This window comes from Salmo trutta, chromosome 35, assembly GCF_901001165.1.
Source record: "Salmo trutta chromosome 35, fSalTru1.1, whole genome shotgun sequence".
Lineage (NCBI taxonomy): Eukaryota > Metazoa > Chordata > Actinopteri > Salmoniformes > Salmonidae > Salmo > Salmo trutta.
The window spans coordinates 38,103,774-38,124,955 of record NC_042991.1 but is presented as its reverse complement, the minus strand read 5'-3'; the positions used below and the strand labels follow the sequence as shown (position 1 = coordinate 38,124,955).

The following is a 21,182-nucleotide window of genomic DNA, read 5'->3' as shown; positions in this document are numbered from 1 at the left end:
ACCTTTTTGTACTGTGCTCACTTGAACAGGAAGGTCGCGCTTTGCTCCTTCTTGTGGGCAAATTTTGTCATAAAACTTTGTCATCAAAAGTCTGGCATTCTCCGGATGTATGGTGCTTTCAAGACAAGGTCGAATCATGGCGTCAGTGATCTTCAGGTTGGAGCTCTAGAAAGAGGCCCGAGTTACCCATAATTCCGAGTTGGATGACCGGTCCCAGTTGTCTTGTACTCACTGAAGTCTGAGATTTCCTAGTTCCAAGTTTCCAGTTGTCTCATATACTTATTTAAGTAAGGTATTTCCGTTTTTTTTATTTGTAATAATTTGGCAAAAAATACTAAAAACCTGTTTTCACTTTGTCATTATGGGGTATTGTGTGTAGATTGATTAGGGGAAAAACATGAATTTAATACATTTTAGAATAAGGCTGTAAAGTAACATGTAGAAAAAGGGAAGGGGTCTGAATACTTTCTGAATGCAATGTATATATATATATATATATATATATATATATATATATATATATACAGTATATATACACATTTTAAGCTAAACATGTGGGGCTAAAAACAGGTGGGGCTTAGCCCCACATGTCCTGAATGACAGTTCCTGTCTGTCTGTCTGTCTGTCTGTCTGTCTGTCTGTCTGTCTGTCTGTCTGTCTGTCTGTCTGTCTGTCTGTCTGTCTGTCTGTCTGTCTGTCTGTCTGTCTGTCTGTCTGCCTTGGTCTGTCTTGGTCCCAGGGGTCCTCAAGATTAAGGAGTTAGAAGCACACAAGACCTATGTACAGCCCTGTGGCTCTGGTCAAAAGTGGTACACTATATAGGGAATAGGGTGCCATTTGGTACAAAGCTCTGGTCTGAGGTCAGTAACAGCATTGATTTATCTAGGGGGAGGGAGGAATTCTGAAATTATATATTAGTAATTATGAAATTATAAAGTTATAGTTTATTCATTAAGTATATGGCTATAAGTTTGTTATATTTGTTTTGTTTAATCCAGCTGTGGAAATAAAGTATCTAAGACAATGTTTACACACTATCTTCTATTAATTCACCTGCTCTGCCCTCTCGATGTCTCTCGCAGTAACAACTAACTCATATGCACTGTTTTTCAGCTGTGAGTCTAGACTCGACAATATATCATCATAACTGCCTAGCTCACCAAGTACAAAAAAAACCCGAATTAACTTCCATTGAAATGTAGACAGTTAGGCCTATTCTGACATGAGATTTTAGTTGCCTCCTGTTTTATACGTTTTACTTGTTCTTTGAATGTATGTACCTGTTTTATAATAACGCCATGGTGAGGCTTTATGGAGACAGTCGCATTATAGTCCCTTCTCCCTTACCATATGATATACTAAGTCAGGGAAAGAGAGAGAGAGAGAGAGAGAGAGAGAGAGAGAGAGAGAGAGAGATGGTCGGGGAGTAGACGCAGTCAGTCGGTGCCTCACATTTCCTCCTCCCAGAGGAGCTCGTAGAGTTTGTCATGGTGAAACAGAAGAAAAATCGCTCTAACTGGAAATGACAATTGAATGGAACTTCTGGATATGTATACTGTAATATCGATGTAAAAATGGAGTCCAAATATTTCGCTCTGCTTAGAAATGTGTTTAAGTTAATAGCCGTGCGTAACTGTTCCCTGGATAATTGTCTCCTTCCATGCGTAAATCAGACGAGCGTCGTGGTGAGAAAATTAGCTATTGGTCTGCTATCAAAGTATTTTTGGTAACCTCATGCCACGTAAAACCTTGAATAATATCGGGGAAAAAAAGTCTCCAGCTATCTTAAATAAACTTCATAAAATCGGTGTTCATTAATAACGAAGCGCCTCTTGTATTTCTTGTATTTCAGCGCCATGAGAAGGACAGCGCTTCTTTTTTCTTTCTTTAACCTCCTAACGCATTTGGATACAGCTGCTACACTGAAAACGGCGGCGAGGACAGAGACATAACATTTTGGAAACTACAGCCTTATTAAAAGTGATTTAATCAAGTTGAATACATGTTCATCTGTAAAGGGTACAGCACGTAAAGTAAAAACGTCACTCTCCCCCCCCCCCCCCGCCGCCCATGAAGCGGCTGTATGAGATATCTGAAGTGAGGCTTCATATGACACAGGAGGAGAGGATCCTCTCAAGAATTGACACGGAAGCCGATTTCTCACCACGTCCTCATAGTTTCAAGATAACCTTTCCGGAGAGGATATAATCAAATAACAACATCAATGCTTTTTTTTTTCTTCCCGAGAAGAGCAGATCATTTTATTTTATTAAAGTAGATAGAAGCTAGAAGCTTTGGCGAGGAGTAGAAAAGATAACTGACCGGGGTGAAATATGGAACGTGGATTATTCAACCACCTGTTCTCAGCGAGGACCACTCTGCTCTGTTGTTTCTTCTTATGTAAGTCAAGTAAGTTCGTTTTATTATTTATTATTTTTTGGGGCTAAGACTTACATTCTGACGGTATAATAAGGTAAGTCTGAACACAATATATAAAGAGAAACGGGGAATTCATGTCCGTTGCTGTTGTTTTCTTGAACCAAAGGTGTGAAATCATTGCTTGTAGCCTAGTCTATAGCCTAATATTACAGGCACGCCACTGTAAATTTATCCGTTTATATATCAATCAATTCATTGTCAATATGACCGTTTGTTGATGTTACCAAATTGCCTACCTACCACAATCGGTGCTCTCTCTCAGGGCAGTTGTTGTATTCTTAAACCACTCGGAACTATTTTGGATTTTCACACCTTCTCCATAATTTCCTGCTGTTTGACTCGGGCTCTTGTCCATCCAGTAGCATCATTAAATGCCATTAGCATCACATTTCACACTGTTTTTCTCATTCATTAAATTGTTTTTAATTTTATATCGTTAAATCTTTGGGCTACAGTTTAATACCTCCACATTACTCTGAATGTGGCAGATATGTGTCTTGTGACCTTCAAAGTAGGAAGAGTAGAAGAGCTGTCAGCTGAATTGTTCCCCAGAGGAACACCAAGGTGAGAATACTGTTCATTGATTACAGCTCAGCATTCAACACCATAGTGGCCTGATCACCAACAATGATGAGACAGCCTATAGGGAGAAGGTCAGTGACCTAGAAGTGTGGTGCCATGACAACAGCCTCTCCCTCAATGTCAGCAAGACAAAGGAGCTGATTGTGGACTACAGGAAACGGAGGGCCGAGCACGCCCCCCCCCCCCATTCACATCGACAGGGCTGCAGTGGAGCTTTAAGTTCCTCGGTGTCCATCCACATCACTAAAGAATTATCATGGTCCACACACATACCAACACAGTCGTGAAGAGGGCACGACAACGCCTCTTCTCCCTCAGAAGGCTGAAAGGATTTGTCACGCCCTCAGGGACTAAAACATTCTGCAGCTGACCGCACGGCGATACAGAGGGTAGTGCGTATGGCCTAGTACGTCACTGTTAAATAGTTAGTTAAATAGTTATCCAAATAGCTACCAGGACTTTCTGCGTTGACTGTTTTTGACTCATCACATACACTGCTGCTACTGTTTATTATCTATCCTGTTGCCTAGTTACTTTATACCTACCTATAGGTTATACAGTGCCTTCAGAAAGTATTCATACCCCTTGACTTATTCCACATTGTGTTACAACCTGAATTCAAAATTGATTAAATATTTGTTTTCTCATCCATCTACACACAATACCCCATAATGACACATTTAAAACATGTTTTTAGAAATGTTTGCTAATTTATTTTAAATGAAATGAGAAAATGACAAGTATCTCATTTGCATAAGTATTCAACTTCCTGAGTCAATTCATGTTAGTATCACCTTAGGCAGCTATTACAGCTGTGAGTCTTTCTGGGTAAGTCGCTAAGAGCTGTGAGTCTTTCTGGGTAAGTCGCTAAGAGCTGTGAGTCTTTCTGGGTAAGTCTCTAAGAGCTGTGAGTCTTTCTGGGTAAGACTCTAAGAGCTGTGAGTCTTTCTGGGTAAGACTCTAAGAGCTGTGAGTCTTTCTGGGTAAGACTCTAAGAGCTTTGCACACCTGGATTGTACAATATTTGGCCATTATTCTTTTTTTAATTCTTCAAGCTCTGTTAAATTGGTTGTTGATCATTGCTACACAGCCATTTTCAGGTCTTGCCATAGATGTTCAAGCTGATGTAAATCAACACAGTAACTAGGCCCCTCAGGAACATTCAGTGTCATCTTGGTAAGCAACTCCAGTGTAGATTTGGCCTGGTGTTTTAGGTTATTGTCCTGCTGAAAGGTGAATTCATCTCCCAGTGTCTGGTGGAAAGCAGACTGAACCAGGTTTTCATCTAGGATTTTGACTGTGCTTAGCTCTATTCTGTTTCTTTCTATCCTAAAAAACTCCCCAGTCCTTAACGATTACAAGCATACCCATAACATGATGCAGCCACCACTATGCTTGAAAATATGGAGAGTGATACTCAGTGATGTGTTGGATTTGCCCCAAACAGAACACTTTGTATCCAGGACATAAAGTTAATTTCTTTGCCACATTTTTTTGCAGTATTACTTTAGTGCCTCGTTGCAAACAGGATGTATGTTTTGGAATATTTGTATTATTATGTACAGGCTTCCTTCTTTTCACTCTGTCATTTAGGTTAGTATTGTGGAGTAACTACGATGTTGTTGATCCATCCTCAGTTTTCTCTTATCACAACCATTAAACTCTCTGTAACTGTTTTAAAGTCACCATTGGCCTCATGGTGAAATCCCTGAGGAGTTTCCTTCCTCTCCGGCAACTGAGTTAGGAAGGACGCCTTTATCTTTGTAGTGACTGGGTGTATTGATACACCATCTAAAGTGTAATCAATACCTTCATCATGCTCAAAGGGATATTCAATGTCTGTTTTTTTAGCCATTTACCAATAGGTAGATGGGTATTGGAGGCATTGGAAAACCTCCCTTATCATTATGGTTGAATCTGTGTTTGAAATTCACAGCTCGTCGGAGGGACCTTACAGATAATTGTAATGTGTTGGGGTAGAGAGATGAGGTAGTCATTCAAAAGTAATGTCAAACATTATTATTACACACAGAGTGAGTCCATGCAACTTATTATTTGAAATTGTTAGTTTGCGATAACAAAGGGTTGAATACCAATTAAAAACATAATTCCACTTTTGACATTATGGGGTATTATGTGTAGGCCAGTGAAAGCAATTTAAATTCCAGGCTGTAACACAACAAAATGTGGAAAAAGTCAAGGGGTGTCAATACTTTCTGAAGGCGCTGTATCTACCTCAATTACCTCATAGCCTTGCACTTCAACTCGGTACTGGTACTCCATCCACTGTACATAGACAAGATATTGTTACTCATTGTGTATTTATTGTACTGACTGTAACTACCAATTGGATTCCCCAATTCCCAAATTGGATTCCCCCCAAAAATTGGGGATAAAAAGGGATAAAAAGAAAAATAAAGCATTTCACTGTTAGTCTACACCTGTTGTTTTACGAAGCATGTTGACAAATAAAATGTGATTACATTTGAAGAGCATATTTGGCCGGAGAAGTTGCTGACTCGTTCAGGCAGGGAGGCACTCTGGGGTACTTTCTGAAACATCACACATGAACTGTCTGGCCCCTAGGTAGTAAACACCTTGAACTGTCTGGCCCCTGGTACTACACACCTTGAACTGTCTGGCCCCTGATACTACACACCTTGAACTGTCCAGGCCCCCATTGTTAAACAACTTCAACTGTCTGGCCCCTGGTACTACACACCTTGAACTGTCCAGGCCCTGGTGTTAAACACCTTGAACTGTCCAGGCCCTGGTGTTAAACACCTTGAACTGTCCAGGCCCCTGGTGTTAAACACCTTGAACTGTCTGGGCCCTGATGCTACACACCTTGAACTGTCCAGGCCCTGGTGTTAAACACCTTGAACTGTCTGGGCCCTGATGCTACACAACTTGAACTGTCTGGCCCCGGTGTTAAAAACCTTGAACTGTCTGGGCCCTGATGCTACACAACTTGAACTGTCTGGCCCCTGATGCTACACAACTTGAACTGTCCAGGCCCTGATGCTACACAACTTGAACTGTCCAGGCCCTGATGCTACACAACTTGAACTGTCTGGGCCCTGATGCTACACAACTTGAACTGTCTGGGCCCTGATGCTACACAACTTGAACTGTCTGGCCCCTGATGCTACACAACTTGAACTGTCCAGGCCCCTGGTGTTAAACACCTTGAACTGTCTGGGCCCTGATGCTACACAACTTGAACTGTCTGGCCCCTGATGCTACACAACTTGAACTGTCTGGGCCCTGATGCTAAACAACTTGAACTGTCCAGGCCCCTGATGCTACACAACTTGAACTGTCTGGGCCCTGATGCTTCACACCTTGAACTGTCTACACAACTTACCAAGCAATTTGGACAGTGTCCAAGATCCCAAAAGATCCTGAGGAGGAATGGGGGTGTCATCTCTTCTCCTCTCGTCTCCATTGACAGGTGGCACTTTGATCTCCGGCGCTCGAGGGCTTTTTGTCAACCCGGTGCATCTTGTCTCCGCTAGTCTCTGCCTCGTGCTGGTCCGACACCAGACCGGACGGACACACGCACAATCACAGCGGAGCTTCAAGTGTGCAAGTAATTAAAGTGTGATGTGATGCAATGTGCTTCACCAGAATCAGACCATTACTACTGTTGCTACACCTCCATTATAGTAGACCAGGGATCATCAACAATCACTTCCAGTACTCCATTATAGTAGACCAGGGATCATCAACTATCACTTCCAGTACTCCATTATAGTAGACCAGGGATCATCAACTATCACTTCCAGTATTCCATTATAGTAGACCAGGGATCATCAACTATCACTTCCAGTATTCCATTATAGTAGACCAGGGATCATCAACTAAGACTGCTGAACAGTTAATCAAATGGTTACCCTGACAATTAACATTGACCTCTTTTTTATTATTTATTTATCTTGTTTTGCACTGAATCTCTACCGACACACTGACTGAATCTCTACCCACACACTGACTGGACTCTACCCACACACTGACTGGACTCTACCCACACACTGACTGGACTCTACCCACACTGACTGGACTCTACCCACACACTGACTGGACTCTACCCACACTGACTGGACTCTACCCACACTGACTGGACTCTACCCCCTCGCTGACCGGACTCTACCCCCACACTGACTGGACTCTACCCACACTGACTGGACTCTACCCACACTGACTGGACTCTACCCCCACACTGACTGGACTCTACCCCCACACTGACTGGACTCTACCCACACTGACTGGACTCTACCTACACTGATTGGACTCTACCGACACACTGACTGGACTCTACCGACACACTGACTGGACTCTACCCACACACTGACTGGACTCTACCCACACTGACTGGACTCTACCGACACACTGACTGGACTCTACCCTCACTGACTAGACTCTACCCACACACACTGACTGGACTCTACCCACACACTGACTGGACTCTACCCACACACTGACTGGACTCTACCCCCACTGACTGGACTCTACCCCCACTGACTGGACTCTACCCCCCCACTGACTGGACTCTACCCCCACTGACTGGACTCTACCCCCACTGACTGGACTCTACCCCCACTGACTGGACTCTACCCCCACTGACTAGACTCTACCCACACACACTGACTAGACTCTACCCACACTGACTGGACTCTACCCACACTGACTGGACTCTACCCACACTGACTGGACTCTACCCCCACTGACTGGACTCTACCCTCACTGACTAGACTCTACCCACACACACTGACTGGACTCTACCCACACTGACTGGACTCTACCCACACACTGACTGGACTCTACCCACACACTGACTGGACTCTACCCCCACTGACTGGACTCTACCCCCACTGACTGGACTCTACCCCCACTGACTGGACTCTACCCCCACACTGACTGGACTCTACCCCCACACTGACTGGACTCTACCCACACACTGGCTGGACTCTACCCACACACTGACTGGACTCTACCCCCACACTGACTGGACTCTACCCACACACTGACTGGACTCTACCCACACTGACTGGACTCTACCCACACTGACTGGACTCTACCCCCTCGCTGACCGGACTCTACCCCCACACTGACTGGACTCTACCCACACTGACTGGACTCTACCCACACTGACTGGACTCTACCCCCACACTGACTGGACTCTACCCCCACACTGACTGGACTCTACCCACACTGACTGGACTCTACCTACACTGATTGGACTCTACCGACACACTGACTGGACTCTACCGACACACTGACTGGACTCTACCCACACACTGACTGGACTCTACGCACACTGACTGGACTCTACCGACACACTGACTGGACTCTACCCTCACTGACTAGACTCTACCCACACACACTGACTGGACTCTACCCACACACTGACTGGACTCTACCCACACACTGACTGGACTCTACCCCCACTGACTGGACTCTACCCCCACTGACTGGACTCTACCCCCCCACTGACTGGACTCTACCCCCACTGACTGGACTCTACCCCCACTGACTGGACTCTACCCCCACTGACTAGACTCTACCCACACACACTGACTAGACTCTACCCACACTGACTGGACTCTACCCACACTGACTGGACTCTACCCACACTGACTGGACTCTACCCCCACTGACTGGACTCTACCCTCACTGACTAGACTCTACCCACACACACTGACTGGACTCTACCCACACTGACTGGACTCTACCCACACACTGACTGGACTCTACCCACACACTGACTGGACTCTACCCCCACTGACTGGACTCTACCCCCCACTGACTGGACTCTACCCCCACTGACTGGACTCTACCCCCACACTGACTGGACTCTACCCCCACACTGACTGGACTCTACCCACACACTGACTGGACTCTACCCACACACTGACTGGACTCTACCCCCACACTGACTGGACTCTACCCACACTGACTGGACTCTACCCAAACTGACTGGACTCTACCCACACACTGACTGGACTCTACCCACACACTGACTGGACTCTACCCCCACTGACTGGACTCTACCCCCACTGACTGGACTCTACCCACACACTGACTGGACTCTACCCCCACACTGACTGGACTCTACCCCCACTGACTGGACTCTACCCCCACTGACTGGACTCTACCCCCACTGACTGGACTCTACCCACACACTGACTGGACTCTACCCCCACTGACTGGACTCTACCCCCACACTGACTGGACTCTACCCACACTGACTGGACTCTACCCCCACTGACTGGACTCTACCCACACACTGACTGGACTCTACCCCCACTGACTGGACTCTACCCCCACTGACTGGACTCTACCCACACACTGACTGGAAACTACCCACACACTGACTGGACTCTACCCCCACTGACTGGACTCTACCCCCACTGACTGGACTCTACCCCCACTGACTGGACTCTACCCACACACTGACTGGACTCTACCCACACACTGACTGGACTCTACCCACACTGACTGGACTCTACCCACACACTGACTGGACTCTACCCACACACTGACTGGACTCTACCCACACTGACTGGACTCTACCCACACTGACTGGACTCTACCCCCACACTGACTGGACTCTACCCACACACTGACTGGACTCTACCCACACTGACTGGACTCTACCCCCACTGACTGGACTCTACCCCCACTGACTGGACTCTACCCACACACTGACTGGACTCTACCCACACACTGACTGGACTCTACCCACACTGACTGGACTCTACCCACACACTGACTGGACTCTACCCACACTAACTGGACTCTACCCACACTGACTGGACTCTACCCACACTGACTGGACTCTACCCACACTGACTGGACTCTACCCACACACTGACTGGACTCTACCCACACACTCACACATACTACACTGACATTCCAAAACACACACACACACACAAAACACACACACACACACATGCATATTGACGCCGCACACACACACACTCACACATACACACTTTAATAATGCTGCTGCTACTCTATTTGTTATACAGTGCATTAGGATAGTATTCAGGCCCCTTCACTTTTTTCTCTGTTTGTTACATATTAAATGTATAAAAAAAATAAAATCTCAATCTACAGGCAATACATAATGAAAAAGGGAAAACAAGTTTAAAAAACAGAAATAACCTTATTTACATACGTATTCAGACCCTTTGCTATGAGAAATTAAACTCAAGTGAATCCTGTTTCCATTGATCATCCTTGAGATGTTTCTACAACTTGATTGGTGACCACCTGTGGTAAATTAAATTGATTGGACATGATTTGGAAAGGCACACACCTGTCTATACAAGGTCCAACAGTTGACAGTGCATGTAGGAGCAAAAACCAAGCCATGAGGTCGAAGGAATCTTCCGTAGAGTTCCGAGACAGGATTGTGTCAAACAGATCTGGGGAAGGGTACCAAAACATTTCTATAGCATTGAACGTCCCCAAGAACACAGTGGCCTTAATCATTCTTAAATTGAAGAAGTTTGGAACCACCAAAACTCTTCCTAGAGCTGGCCGCCAAGCAAAACTAAGCAATCGGGGGAGAAGGGCCTTGGTCAGGGAGGTGAACAAGAACCCGATGGTCACTCTGACAGAGCTCCAGAGTTCCTCTGTGGAGATGACAGAACCTTCCGGAAGGACAACCATCTCTGCAGCACTCCACAAATCAGGCCTTTATTGTAGAGTGGCCAGATGGAAGCCACTTCTTAGTAAAAGGCACATGACAGCCGGCTTGGAGTTTGCCAAAAGGCACCTAATAGACTCTCAGATCTTGAGAAACAACATTCTCTGCTCTGATGAAACCAAGATTGAACTCTTTGGCCTGAATGCCAAGCGTCATGTCTGGAGGAAACCTGGCACCATCCCTACTGTGAAGCATGGTGTTGGCAGCATCATGCTGTGGGGATGTTTTTCAGCGGCAGGGACTGGAAGAATAGTCAGGATCGAGGGAAAGATTTACTGAACAAAGTACAGAGAGATCTTTCATGAAAACCTGCTCCAGAGCACTCAGGACCTCAGACTGGGGCGAAGGTTCACCTTCCAACAGGACAACGACCCTAAGTACATAGCCAAGACAACTCAGGAGTGGCTTTGGGACAAGTCTCTGAATGTCCTTGAGTGGCCCAGCCAGAGCCCGGACATGAACCCGATCGAACATCTCTGGAGAGACCTGCAAATAGCTGTGCAGCTATGACAGAGCCTGACAGAGCGTGAGAGGATCTGCAGAGAAGAATGGGAGGAAGTCCCCAAATACAGGTGTGTCAAGCTAGTAGCGTCATACCCAAGAAGACTCGAGGCTGTAATCGCTGCCAAAGGTGCTTCAACAAAGTACTGAGTAAAGGGTCTGAAAACTTATGTAAATGTCATTTCAGTTGTTTTTCTTTTTATAATGTCTAAAACACTGTTTTTGCTTTGCCTTTATGGGGTATTGTGTGTAGATTGCTGAGGATTTTTTTTTTAATCAATTTCAGAATAAGGCTGTAATGTAACAAAACATCTACGTACTGTATTACCTCAACTACCTCATACCCCTGCACATTGACTCAGTCCTGGTACTCCTTGCACATTGACTCAGTCCTGGTACTCCTTGCACATTGACTCAGTCCTGGTACTCCTTGCACATTGACTCAGTCCTGGTACTCCTTGCACATTGACTCAGTCCTGGTACTCCTTGCACATTGACTCAGTCCTGGTACTCCTTGCACATTGACTCAGTCCTGGTACTCCTTGTATATTGACTCCGTCCTGGTACTTCTTGTATATTGACTCAGTCCTGGTACTCCTTGTATATTGACTCAGTGCTGGTACTCCTTGTATATTGACTCAGTGCTGGTACTCCTTGTACATTGACTCAGTCCTGGTACTCCTTGTATATTGACTCCGTCCTGGTACTCCTTGTACATTGACTCAGTACTGGTACTCCTTGTATATTGACTTAGTCCTGGTACTCCTTGTATATTGACTCAGTACTGGTACTCCTTGTATATTGACTCAGTACTGGAACTCCTTGTATATTGACTCAGTACTGGTACTCCTTGTATATTGACTCAGTACTGGTACTCCTTGTATATTGACTCAGTACTGGTACTCCTTGTATATTGACTCAGTACTGGTACTCCTTGTATATTGACTCAGTACTGGTACTCCTTGTATATTAAATAGTCCTGGTACTTCTTGTATATTGACTCAGTACTGGTACTCCTTGTTTATTGACTCAGTCCTGGTACTCCTTGTTTATTGACTCAGTACTGGTACTCCTTGTTTATTGACTCAGTACTGGCACTCCTTGTATATTAAATAGTCCTGGTACTCCTTGTATATTGACTCAGTACTGGTACTCCTTGTATATTGACTCAGTACTGGTACTCCTTGTATATTAAATAGTCCTGGTACTTCTTGTATATTGACTCAGTCCTGGTACTCCTTGTATATTGACTCAGTCCTGGTACTCCTTGTATATTGACTCAGTCCTGGTACTCCTTGTATATTAAATAGTCCTGGTACTTCTTGTATATTGACTCAGTCCTGGTACTCCTTGTATATTGACTCAGTCCTGGTACTTCTTGTATATTGACTCAGTCCTGGTACTTCTTGTATATTGACTCAGTCCTGGTACTCCTTGTATATTGACTCAGTCCTGGTACTCCTTGTTTATTGACTCAGTCCTGGTACTCCTTGTTTATTGACTCAGTACTGGTACTCCTTGTTTATTGACTCAGTCCTGGTACTCCTTGTATATTGACTCAGTCCTGGTACTCCTTGTATATAGCCTTGTTATTGTTTTTATTGTGTTACTATTTCATTTGTTTTACTTTTTAATGCTGAACTGTTGGGAATGTGCTTGTAAGTAAGCATTTCACTATACAGTCTACAACTGTTGTATTTGGTGCATATGACCAATAACATTTGATTTGATTTAATATTGAGTTAGCAGCCTCAGTTCGTCGGGGCATGGGCTCTACAAAGCATTCCACAGGGATGCTGACCCATAATGAACTCCAATGATTGTGGACCATTCTTGATGAACACTGCTGGGTTTCTTTTGCGCATGAAAAACCCAGCAGCTTTGCAGTTCTTGACACAAACCGGTGCGCCTGGCATCTACTACAATACCCTGTTAAAAGGCATTCCCCCTCTGAATGGCACACATACACAATCCATGCCTCGGTTTTCTCAAAGCTTTAAAATCCTTCTACCTGTATCCTCCCCTCCATCTACACTGACTGAAGTGGATTTAACGTCAATGTGACATCAATAAGGGATCATAGCCTTCTTCCTAAAATGTATATATTTCTTAATTCCATTCTGTTACTTTTAGATGTGTGTGTGTGTGTGTATTGTTGTTAACTGTTAGATATTACTGCACTGTTGGAGCTAGGAACACTAGCATTTCGCTACATGATTTGAAGGGATCATAGCTTTCACCTGGATTCACCTGGTCGGTCTATGTCATGGAACGAGCAGGTGTTCCTTAATGTTTTGTCCACTCAGCGTATGTCTAGCTCAGCTCGGGGTGTCACTCAGTAAACTCAGTCAGGTGTTATGCAATAAATCCATGTCAGGTCAGGAAGATATTCGCTCATATTCACTGAATTCACATCGAGTTGAACAGAGAACATAAATGGTTTATGTTTTAGAGTCTGTGTCATCCTGAATGACAGCTTGCTGGCAGCTTAATGTACGAGGTTGGCCCCACAACCCCTTCTGACTGAGACGGATGGATTAACTCATAGCTCAGACACAAATGGAACCCTATTCCCTATATAGTGCACTAGTTTTGACCAGAGGCCTGTGGATAATAGCTCTATACTGGGAATAGGGTGCCATTGGGGAGGAAGTCGAGATATGTGTAATTGAATGATTACGTACACACACAGAGAGGGAGAGGGAGAGGGTGAGAGAGAGAGAGAGAGAGGGATCCATCCATCCATTTGGTACAACAATAATGTCAATCAGAGGGTGTGTTCGAGTGGTAATCCTAACTAAGCCGACTGTAGACGGAACTCGGGGAGTTGCATCTGTAATAACCAAAAGTAGGACGCTGTAGGGGTTTTCCAACAGAAAGGCTCTGATCATAACTCGCAGGCAAAGTCGGTTCCTGTTTCAGTCACTTCTTTTAGCCACGTTTAAGTGGGTCAAACAAAAAAAACACCCTGTTGATTGGTTGATACATAGTTCCTCCCACAATGCAGCAGAGGACGGCATGGTACAGTTGGTGAGTATCTACTGCAGAGACCTGAAGGAGACGTCATCAAAACCTGCATGACCTTTTGATCACATTATTATTTTCTAAAGTTCATGCAGTCGACAAGTAGTCGCAAGTCGGACAATTTCTATAACCATAGTGCAACAACGATGGTCTCCGACTTGACAAAAGTGATTCACTGGAACGCGCCCAGTGACTAGGCAATCAGGATATATAATAATAAACAGAGTAGCAACAGCGTCTGTAAAGTGTGTCTAAACTGATGGGGGGAAAAAAATCTGATAAATCTGCAGTTCCTCACAATAAAATGACAACAATTAATAAAGTTTTGTTTTCAAAGTCAGTCTGTCAGCTCAGTTCAAATCTGTCTACACTGTCTCAGAGTTAATTTGATTAAAACCTCCTACAGTAGGTCTTACAACCACACAGCTGTACCAACAACTACAGTCAAGAGGGGACAATGGAGTCATAAATGAGGAAGTGGGGAGATTTCACACTCTCTCATTTTTACAGACACAGGTTTTTATCTCATATCACTAATTTGCTGATCCATACCTGTCATATATTTGCTGTATTTGATAAACGGTCCTTCAACTTGTAGGATTTGAAATAAGAGTAACCATTTTTCAAATCTGGCAGTATGAAATAGTTATTATAGCTGTATACATTATTCATTAGAAATAGAAAGACTACAGGGGGGGAAAAAGCTCCTTAAAGCACAATACATCTATGCATAATTGTACCTGAGAAATGGTTTGCTATAAAGCTCTCTCTGACCCCCCTGTTAGTTTTCTGTCATGAGAAGACCCACTCACATGCGGAGGACGAGCTCTTCAAGAAGCTCTTCATCGGGTACAACAAGTGGTCCAGACCCGTACCCAACATCTCAGACGTGGTTATCGTCAAGTTCGGACTCTCCATAGCACAGCTCATTGATGTGGTGAGTAGTGACTGGCAGGACCTGTGGACAGAGGAAGAAACAAACAGAGAAACAGAAACAAACAGAAACAGGGAAACAGTAACAAACAGAAACAGAGAAACAGTAACAAACAGAAAGAGGGAAACAGTAACAAACAGAAACAGAGAAACAGTAACAAAGAGAAAGAGGGAAACAGTAACAAACAGAAACAGAGGAACAGTAACAAACAGAAACAAGGAAACAGTAACAAACAGAAAGAGGGAAACAGTAACAAACAGAAACAGGGAAACAGTAACAAACAGAAAGAGGGAAACAGTAACAAACAGAAACAGAGAAACAGTAACAGAGAAACAGTAACAAACAGAAACAGAGGAACAGTAACAAACAGAAACAGAGAAACAGTAACAGAGAAACAGTAACAAACAGAAACATAGAAACAGAAACAAACAGAAACAGAGGAACAGTAACAAACCGAAACAGAGGAACAGTAACAAACAGAAACATAGAAACAGAAACAAACAGAAACAGAGAAACAGTAACAAACAGAAACAGAGAAACAGAAACAAACAGAAACAGAGGAACAGTAACAAACAGAAACAGGGAAACAGTAACAAACAGGGAAACAGTAACAAACAGAAACAGGGAAACAGTAACAAACAGGGAAACAGTAACAGAGAAACAGAGGAACAGTAACAAACAGAGAAACAGTAACAAACAGAAACAGGGAAACAGTAACAAACAGGGAAACAGTAACAAACAGAAACAGGGAAACAGTAACAAACAGGGAAACAGTAACAGAGAAACAGGGAAACAGTAACAAACAGAGAAACAGTAACAAACAGAAAATGAGAAACAGAAACAAACAGAAACAGAGAAACAGTAACAAACAGAAACAGAGAAACAGTAACAAACAGAAAGAGGGAAACAGTAACAAACAGAAACAGAGAAACAGAAACAAACAGAAACAGGGAAACAGTAACAAACAGAAACAGAGAAACAGTAACAAACAGAAACAGGGAAACAGTAACAAACAGAGAAACAGTAACAAACAGAAACAGAGAAACAGTAACAAACAGAAACAGAGAAACAGTAACAAACAGAAACAGAGAAACAGTAACAAACAGAAACAGAGAAACAGAAACAGAGAAACAGTAACAAACAGTAACAAACAGAAACAGAGAACCGTAACAAACAGAAATATAAAAAAGAAACAGGGAAATAGTAACAATCAGAAACAGGGAACAGTAATAACCCAACCAGCATCCCTGTGGAACCGTGGACTTGTTGTCCATGCCCCTATGAATTGAGGCTTTTCTGAGGGCAAAACGGGTGCAACTCAATATTAGGATAGTGTTCCTAATGTTTTGACAACCTTGTGCACCTCATCACTTCAGGCAACTTTTACTACCTTTCCTATTGTATCACGGTTTCTCCGTGAACACTGCAGCCCTTGAGAGAGAGAGTGCGACTTCACATCCATCAGGAAATTAAAGTGAAATGCTGCTGGCTATGTTATGTTCCTTTCTTGAACGTCATATGAACCTCTACTGCTACTGTCCTGTAGGTTTACACCAGGGCCCTACTACCCTGTTCCTGGAGAGCTAATCTCCTGTAGGTTTACATCAGGGCTCTCCTACCCTATTCCTGGAGAGCTACCATCCTGTAGGTTTACAACAGGGCTCTCCAACCCTGTTCCTGGAGAGTTACAGTCCTGTAGGTTTACACCAGGGCTCTCCAACCCTGTTCCTGGAGAGCTACTGTCCTGTAGGTTTACACCAGGGCTCTCCAACCCTGTTCCTGGAGAGCTACTGTCCTGTAGGTTTACAGCAGGGCTCTCCTACCCTGTTCCTGGAGAGCTACTGTCCTGTAGGTTTACACCAGGGCTCTCCAACCCTGTTCCTGGAAAGCTACTGTCCTGTAGGTTTACACCAGGGCTCTCCTACCCTGTTCCTGGAGAGTTACAGTCCTGTAGGTTTACACGAGGGCTTTCCTACCCTGTTCCTGGAGAGCTACAGTCCTGTAGGTTTACACCAGGGCTCTCCAACCCTGTTCCAGGAGAACTACCATCCTGTAGGTTTTCACTCTAAACCCAATCTAGCACACCTGATTCTAATAATTAGCTGGTAGATACGTTGAATCAGGTTAATTACGACTGGGAGGTTGGAGTGTAAATCTACCGGAGGGTAGTTCTCAAAGAACAGGGTTGGAGAGCCCTGGTGTAAATCTACCGGAGGGTAGTTCTCAAAGAACAGGGTTGGAGAGCCCTGGTGTAAACCTACAGGAGGGTAGTTCTCAAAGAACAGGGTTGGAGAGCCCTGGTGTAAACCTACAGGACAGTAGCTCTCAAAGAACAGGGTTGGAGAGCCCTGGTGTAAACCTACAGGACAGTAGCTCTCAAAGAACAGGGTTGGAGAGCCCTGGTGTAAACCTACAGGAGGGTAGTTCTCAAAGAACAGGGTTGGAGAGCCCTGGTGTAAACCTACAGGACAGTAGCTCTCCAGGAACAGGGTTGGAGAGCCCTGGTGTAAACCTACAGGACAGTAGTTCTCCAGGAACAGGGTTGGAGAGCCCTGGTGTAAACCTACAGGACAGTAGCTCTCCAGGAACAGGGCTGGAGAGCCCTGGTGTAAACCTACAGGACAGTAGCTCTCCAGGAACAGGGTAGGAGAGCCCTGGTGTAAACCTACCGGAGGGTAGTTCTCAAAGAACAGGGTTGGAGAGCCCTGGTGTAAACCTACAGGACAGTAGCTCTCAAAGAACAGGGTTGGAGAGCCCTGGTGTAAACCTACAGGACAGTAGCTCTCAAAGAACAGGGTTGGAGAGCCCTGGTGTAAACCTACAGGAGGGTAGTTCTCAAAGAACAGGGTTGGAGAGCCCTGGTGTAAACCTACAGGACAGTAGCTCTCAAAGAACAGGGTTGGAGAGCCCTGGTGTAAACCTACAGGACAGTAGTTCTCCAGGAACAGGGCTGGAGAGCCCTGGTGTAAACCTACAGGACAGTAGCTCTCCAGGAACAGGGTTGGAGAGCCCTGCTGTAAACCTACAGGACAGTAGCTCTCCAGGAACAGGGTTGGAGAGCCCTGGTGTAAATCTACAGGACAGTAGCTCTCCAAGAACAGGGTTGGAGAGCCCTGCTGTAAACCTACAGGACAGTAGCTCTCCAGGAACAGGGTTGGAGAGCCCTGGTGTAAATCTACAGGACAGTAGCTCTCCAAGAACAGGGTTGGAGAGCCCTGGTGTAAACCTACAGGACAGTAGTTCTCCAGGAACAAACCTACAGGATTTCCCTCTACCTCTGTATTTCTCTACTTTTTGTCAGTCTTTTGCCTCCTCTGTTTTTCGTTGACATTTTTCTTTTCCTTTCTACAGGACGAGAAGAATCAGATGATGACCACCAACGTCTGGCTGAAACAGGTGTTTCAGTACATTCAGTATATAGTGCATGTGTTTCAGTACATTCAGTATATATAGTGCATGTGTGTGACTGAGCTGTTTCAGTACATTCAGTATATAGTGCATGTGTGTGACTGAGGTGTTTCAGTACATTCAGTATGTGTCATTTTTATTAGGGTCCCCATTAGCTAACGCCGTAACGCTAGCTAATCTTCCTGTGGTCCAACAGCAATTAACAAGACATTACAACCAATTACAAATCAAGACTTCAAACATTCAACAAGTAGACAATACAGACAATTACAATACCTGACAGGAAACACATTTAACATTCAGTTGATGCTTTCTATTTCCTGTCCAGTCATATGGTCTATCGCATTAGATGTTCTTTCTATTTCCTGTCCAGTCATATGGTCTATCGCATTAGATGTTCTTTCTATTTCCTGTCCAGTCATATGGTCTGTCACAGATGTTCTTTAATTTTTTTCTTGAAGGTGGATTTACTTTTTGCCTGAGAAATATGGATTGGTAAAGAGTTCCATTCAGCTATGGCTCTATATAAAACTGTATATTTAAGGCGATTTGTCCTTGGCTTGGGTTGTCTTAGCTGCCCTGAATTTGTCTGTCTGGTTTGGTGGTTATGCGTGTTGCTAGTAAGTACTAACTGTACTACAAAATAAGGTGTTTTTTAAATTTTAAATATAACATTCCTAAAGAAAATCATAAGACTGGATAGTCATTTGTTTTTAACGTGAAGCCATGACAGATTCTGATGCATTTGAATAATATGCACACGAATAGAGCAATGAAGAGCTAATCTGGCAGCCCTGTTTCGAGCCATTTGGAGCTTTTTCTTTGCTGCAGATGACCATATAACTGGACAGTACTCTAAGTGTGATGATACCAGGGATTGACCATATAACTGGACAGTACTCTAAGGGTGATTGGACCAGGGATTGACCATATAACTGGACAGGACCAGGGATTGACCATATAACTGGACAGGACCAGGGATTGACCATATAACTGGACAGTACTCTAAGTGTGATAGGACCAGGGATTGACCATATAACTGGACAGGACCAGGGATTGACCATATAACTGGACAGTACTCTAAGTGTGATAGGACCAGGGATTGACCATATAACTGGACAGGACCAGGGATTGAATCACCTGTTTCAGTGTGTTAGATGTTACATACTCTGAACATTTTCTTGTAACAGCAATTCCCTTAGCTATCGTCTTCGGGATCGGTGTCTCTTCCATGGGACAGTTGAGCTCATGTAGGCTAATGCGATTAGCATGAGGTTGTAAGTAACAAGAACATTTCCCATGACATAGACATATCTGATATTGGCAGAAAGCTTAAATTCTTGTTAAACTGCACTGCCCAATTTACAGTAGCTATTACAGTGAAAGAATACCATGCTATTGTTTGAGGAGAGTGCGCAGTTTTGAACATGAAAAGTTATTAATAAACAAATTAGGCACCTTTGGAAAGTCTTGTTACAACATTTTGAACAGAAATGCAATGGTTAATTGGATCAGTCTAAAACTTTGCACATACACTGCTGCCATCTAGTGGCCAAATATAAATTGCACCTGGGCTGGAATAATACATTATGGCCTTTCTCTTGCATTTCAAAGACGATGGTACAAAAAAAATACAAATGAACGGTTGTTTTTTTTCTTAGAATTATCTTTTACCAGATCTATTGTGTTATATTCTACTACATTCCTTTCACATTTCCACAAACTTCAAAGTGTTTCCTTTCAAATGGTATCAATAATATGCATATCCTTGCTTCAGGGCCTGAGCTACAGGCAGTTAGATTTGGGTATGTCATTTTAGGCGAAAATTGAAAAAAAGGGCAGATCCTTAAGAGGTTTTAATAACAATATTATCTATGTGTTCTGACCATGATAAAACTGTATGACACCTAGTAGTTTGCTTTTTTCACTTGCTCTACATGCGGTCTTTTCATTGACAAATTCAATTGGGGATCATCAGCAAGCATATATCTTGAAACAAATACAATACATTCAGTTTTAGAAATGTTCAACACCAATTTGTTCACATCAATCCACTCAGACACCAGTCTTAGTTCACTGCTCAGTGCATCTGTTAGCTCATTACATTCTGATGCTGCACTATACATTGTAGATTCATCAGCATACATGAACACTCTTGCTTTGTTCATTACGGAAGGTACATTTTTTATTTATTTATCCATTATTTTACCAGGTAAGTTGACTGAGAACATGTTCTCATTTACAGCAACAACCTGGGGAATAGTTACAGGGGAGAGGAGGGGGATGAATGAGCCAATTGGAAACTGGTGATTATTAGGTGACCATGATGGTTTTGAGGGCCAGATTGGGAATTTAGCCAGGACACCGGGGTTAACACCCCTACTCTTACGATAAGTGACATGGGATCTTTAATGACCTCAGAGAGTCAGGACACCCGTTTAACGTCCCATCCGAAAGACTGCACCCTACACAGGGCAATCACTGCCCTGGGGCATTGGTATATTTTTATTTTAGACCAGACGAAAGAGTGCCTCCTACTGGCCCTCCAACACCACTTCCAGCAGCATCTGGTCT

The 21,182-nt window shown here is 43.9% G+C and overlaps 1 protein-coding gene across 2 annotated transcripts in view; it reads left to right on the top strand.

Moving 5' to 3' along the window:
• Nucleotides 1-2,126: 2,126 nt before the first annotated feature.
• The window catches only part of LOC115175169 (neuronal acetylcholine receptor subunit alpha-2-like), a 42,404-nt gene continuing 23,348 nt past the window's right edge, over nt 2,127-21,182 (top strand). Inside the window, exons 1-3 of one of the 2 annotated variants that reach the window (XM_029734402.1) lie at nt 2,127-2,400; nt 15,052-15,203; nt 18,552-18,596. In XM_029734402.1, coding sequence (XP_029590262.1) covers nt 2,334-2,400; nt 15,052-15,203; nt 18,552-18,596 — 264 coding nt within the window. In that variant the 5' untranslated portion in view covers nt 2,127-2,333. Of the gene's footprint in view, nt 2,410-15,051; nt 15,204-18,551; nt 18,597-21,182 lie in introns of both variants that reach the window. The other variant, XM_029734401.1, reaches the window with a different exon arrangement.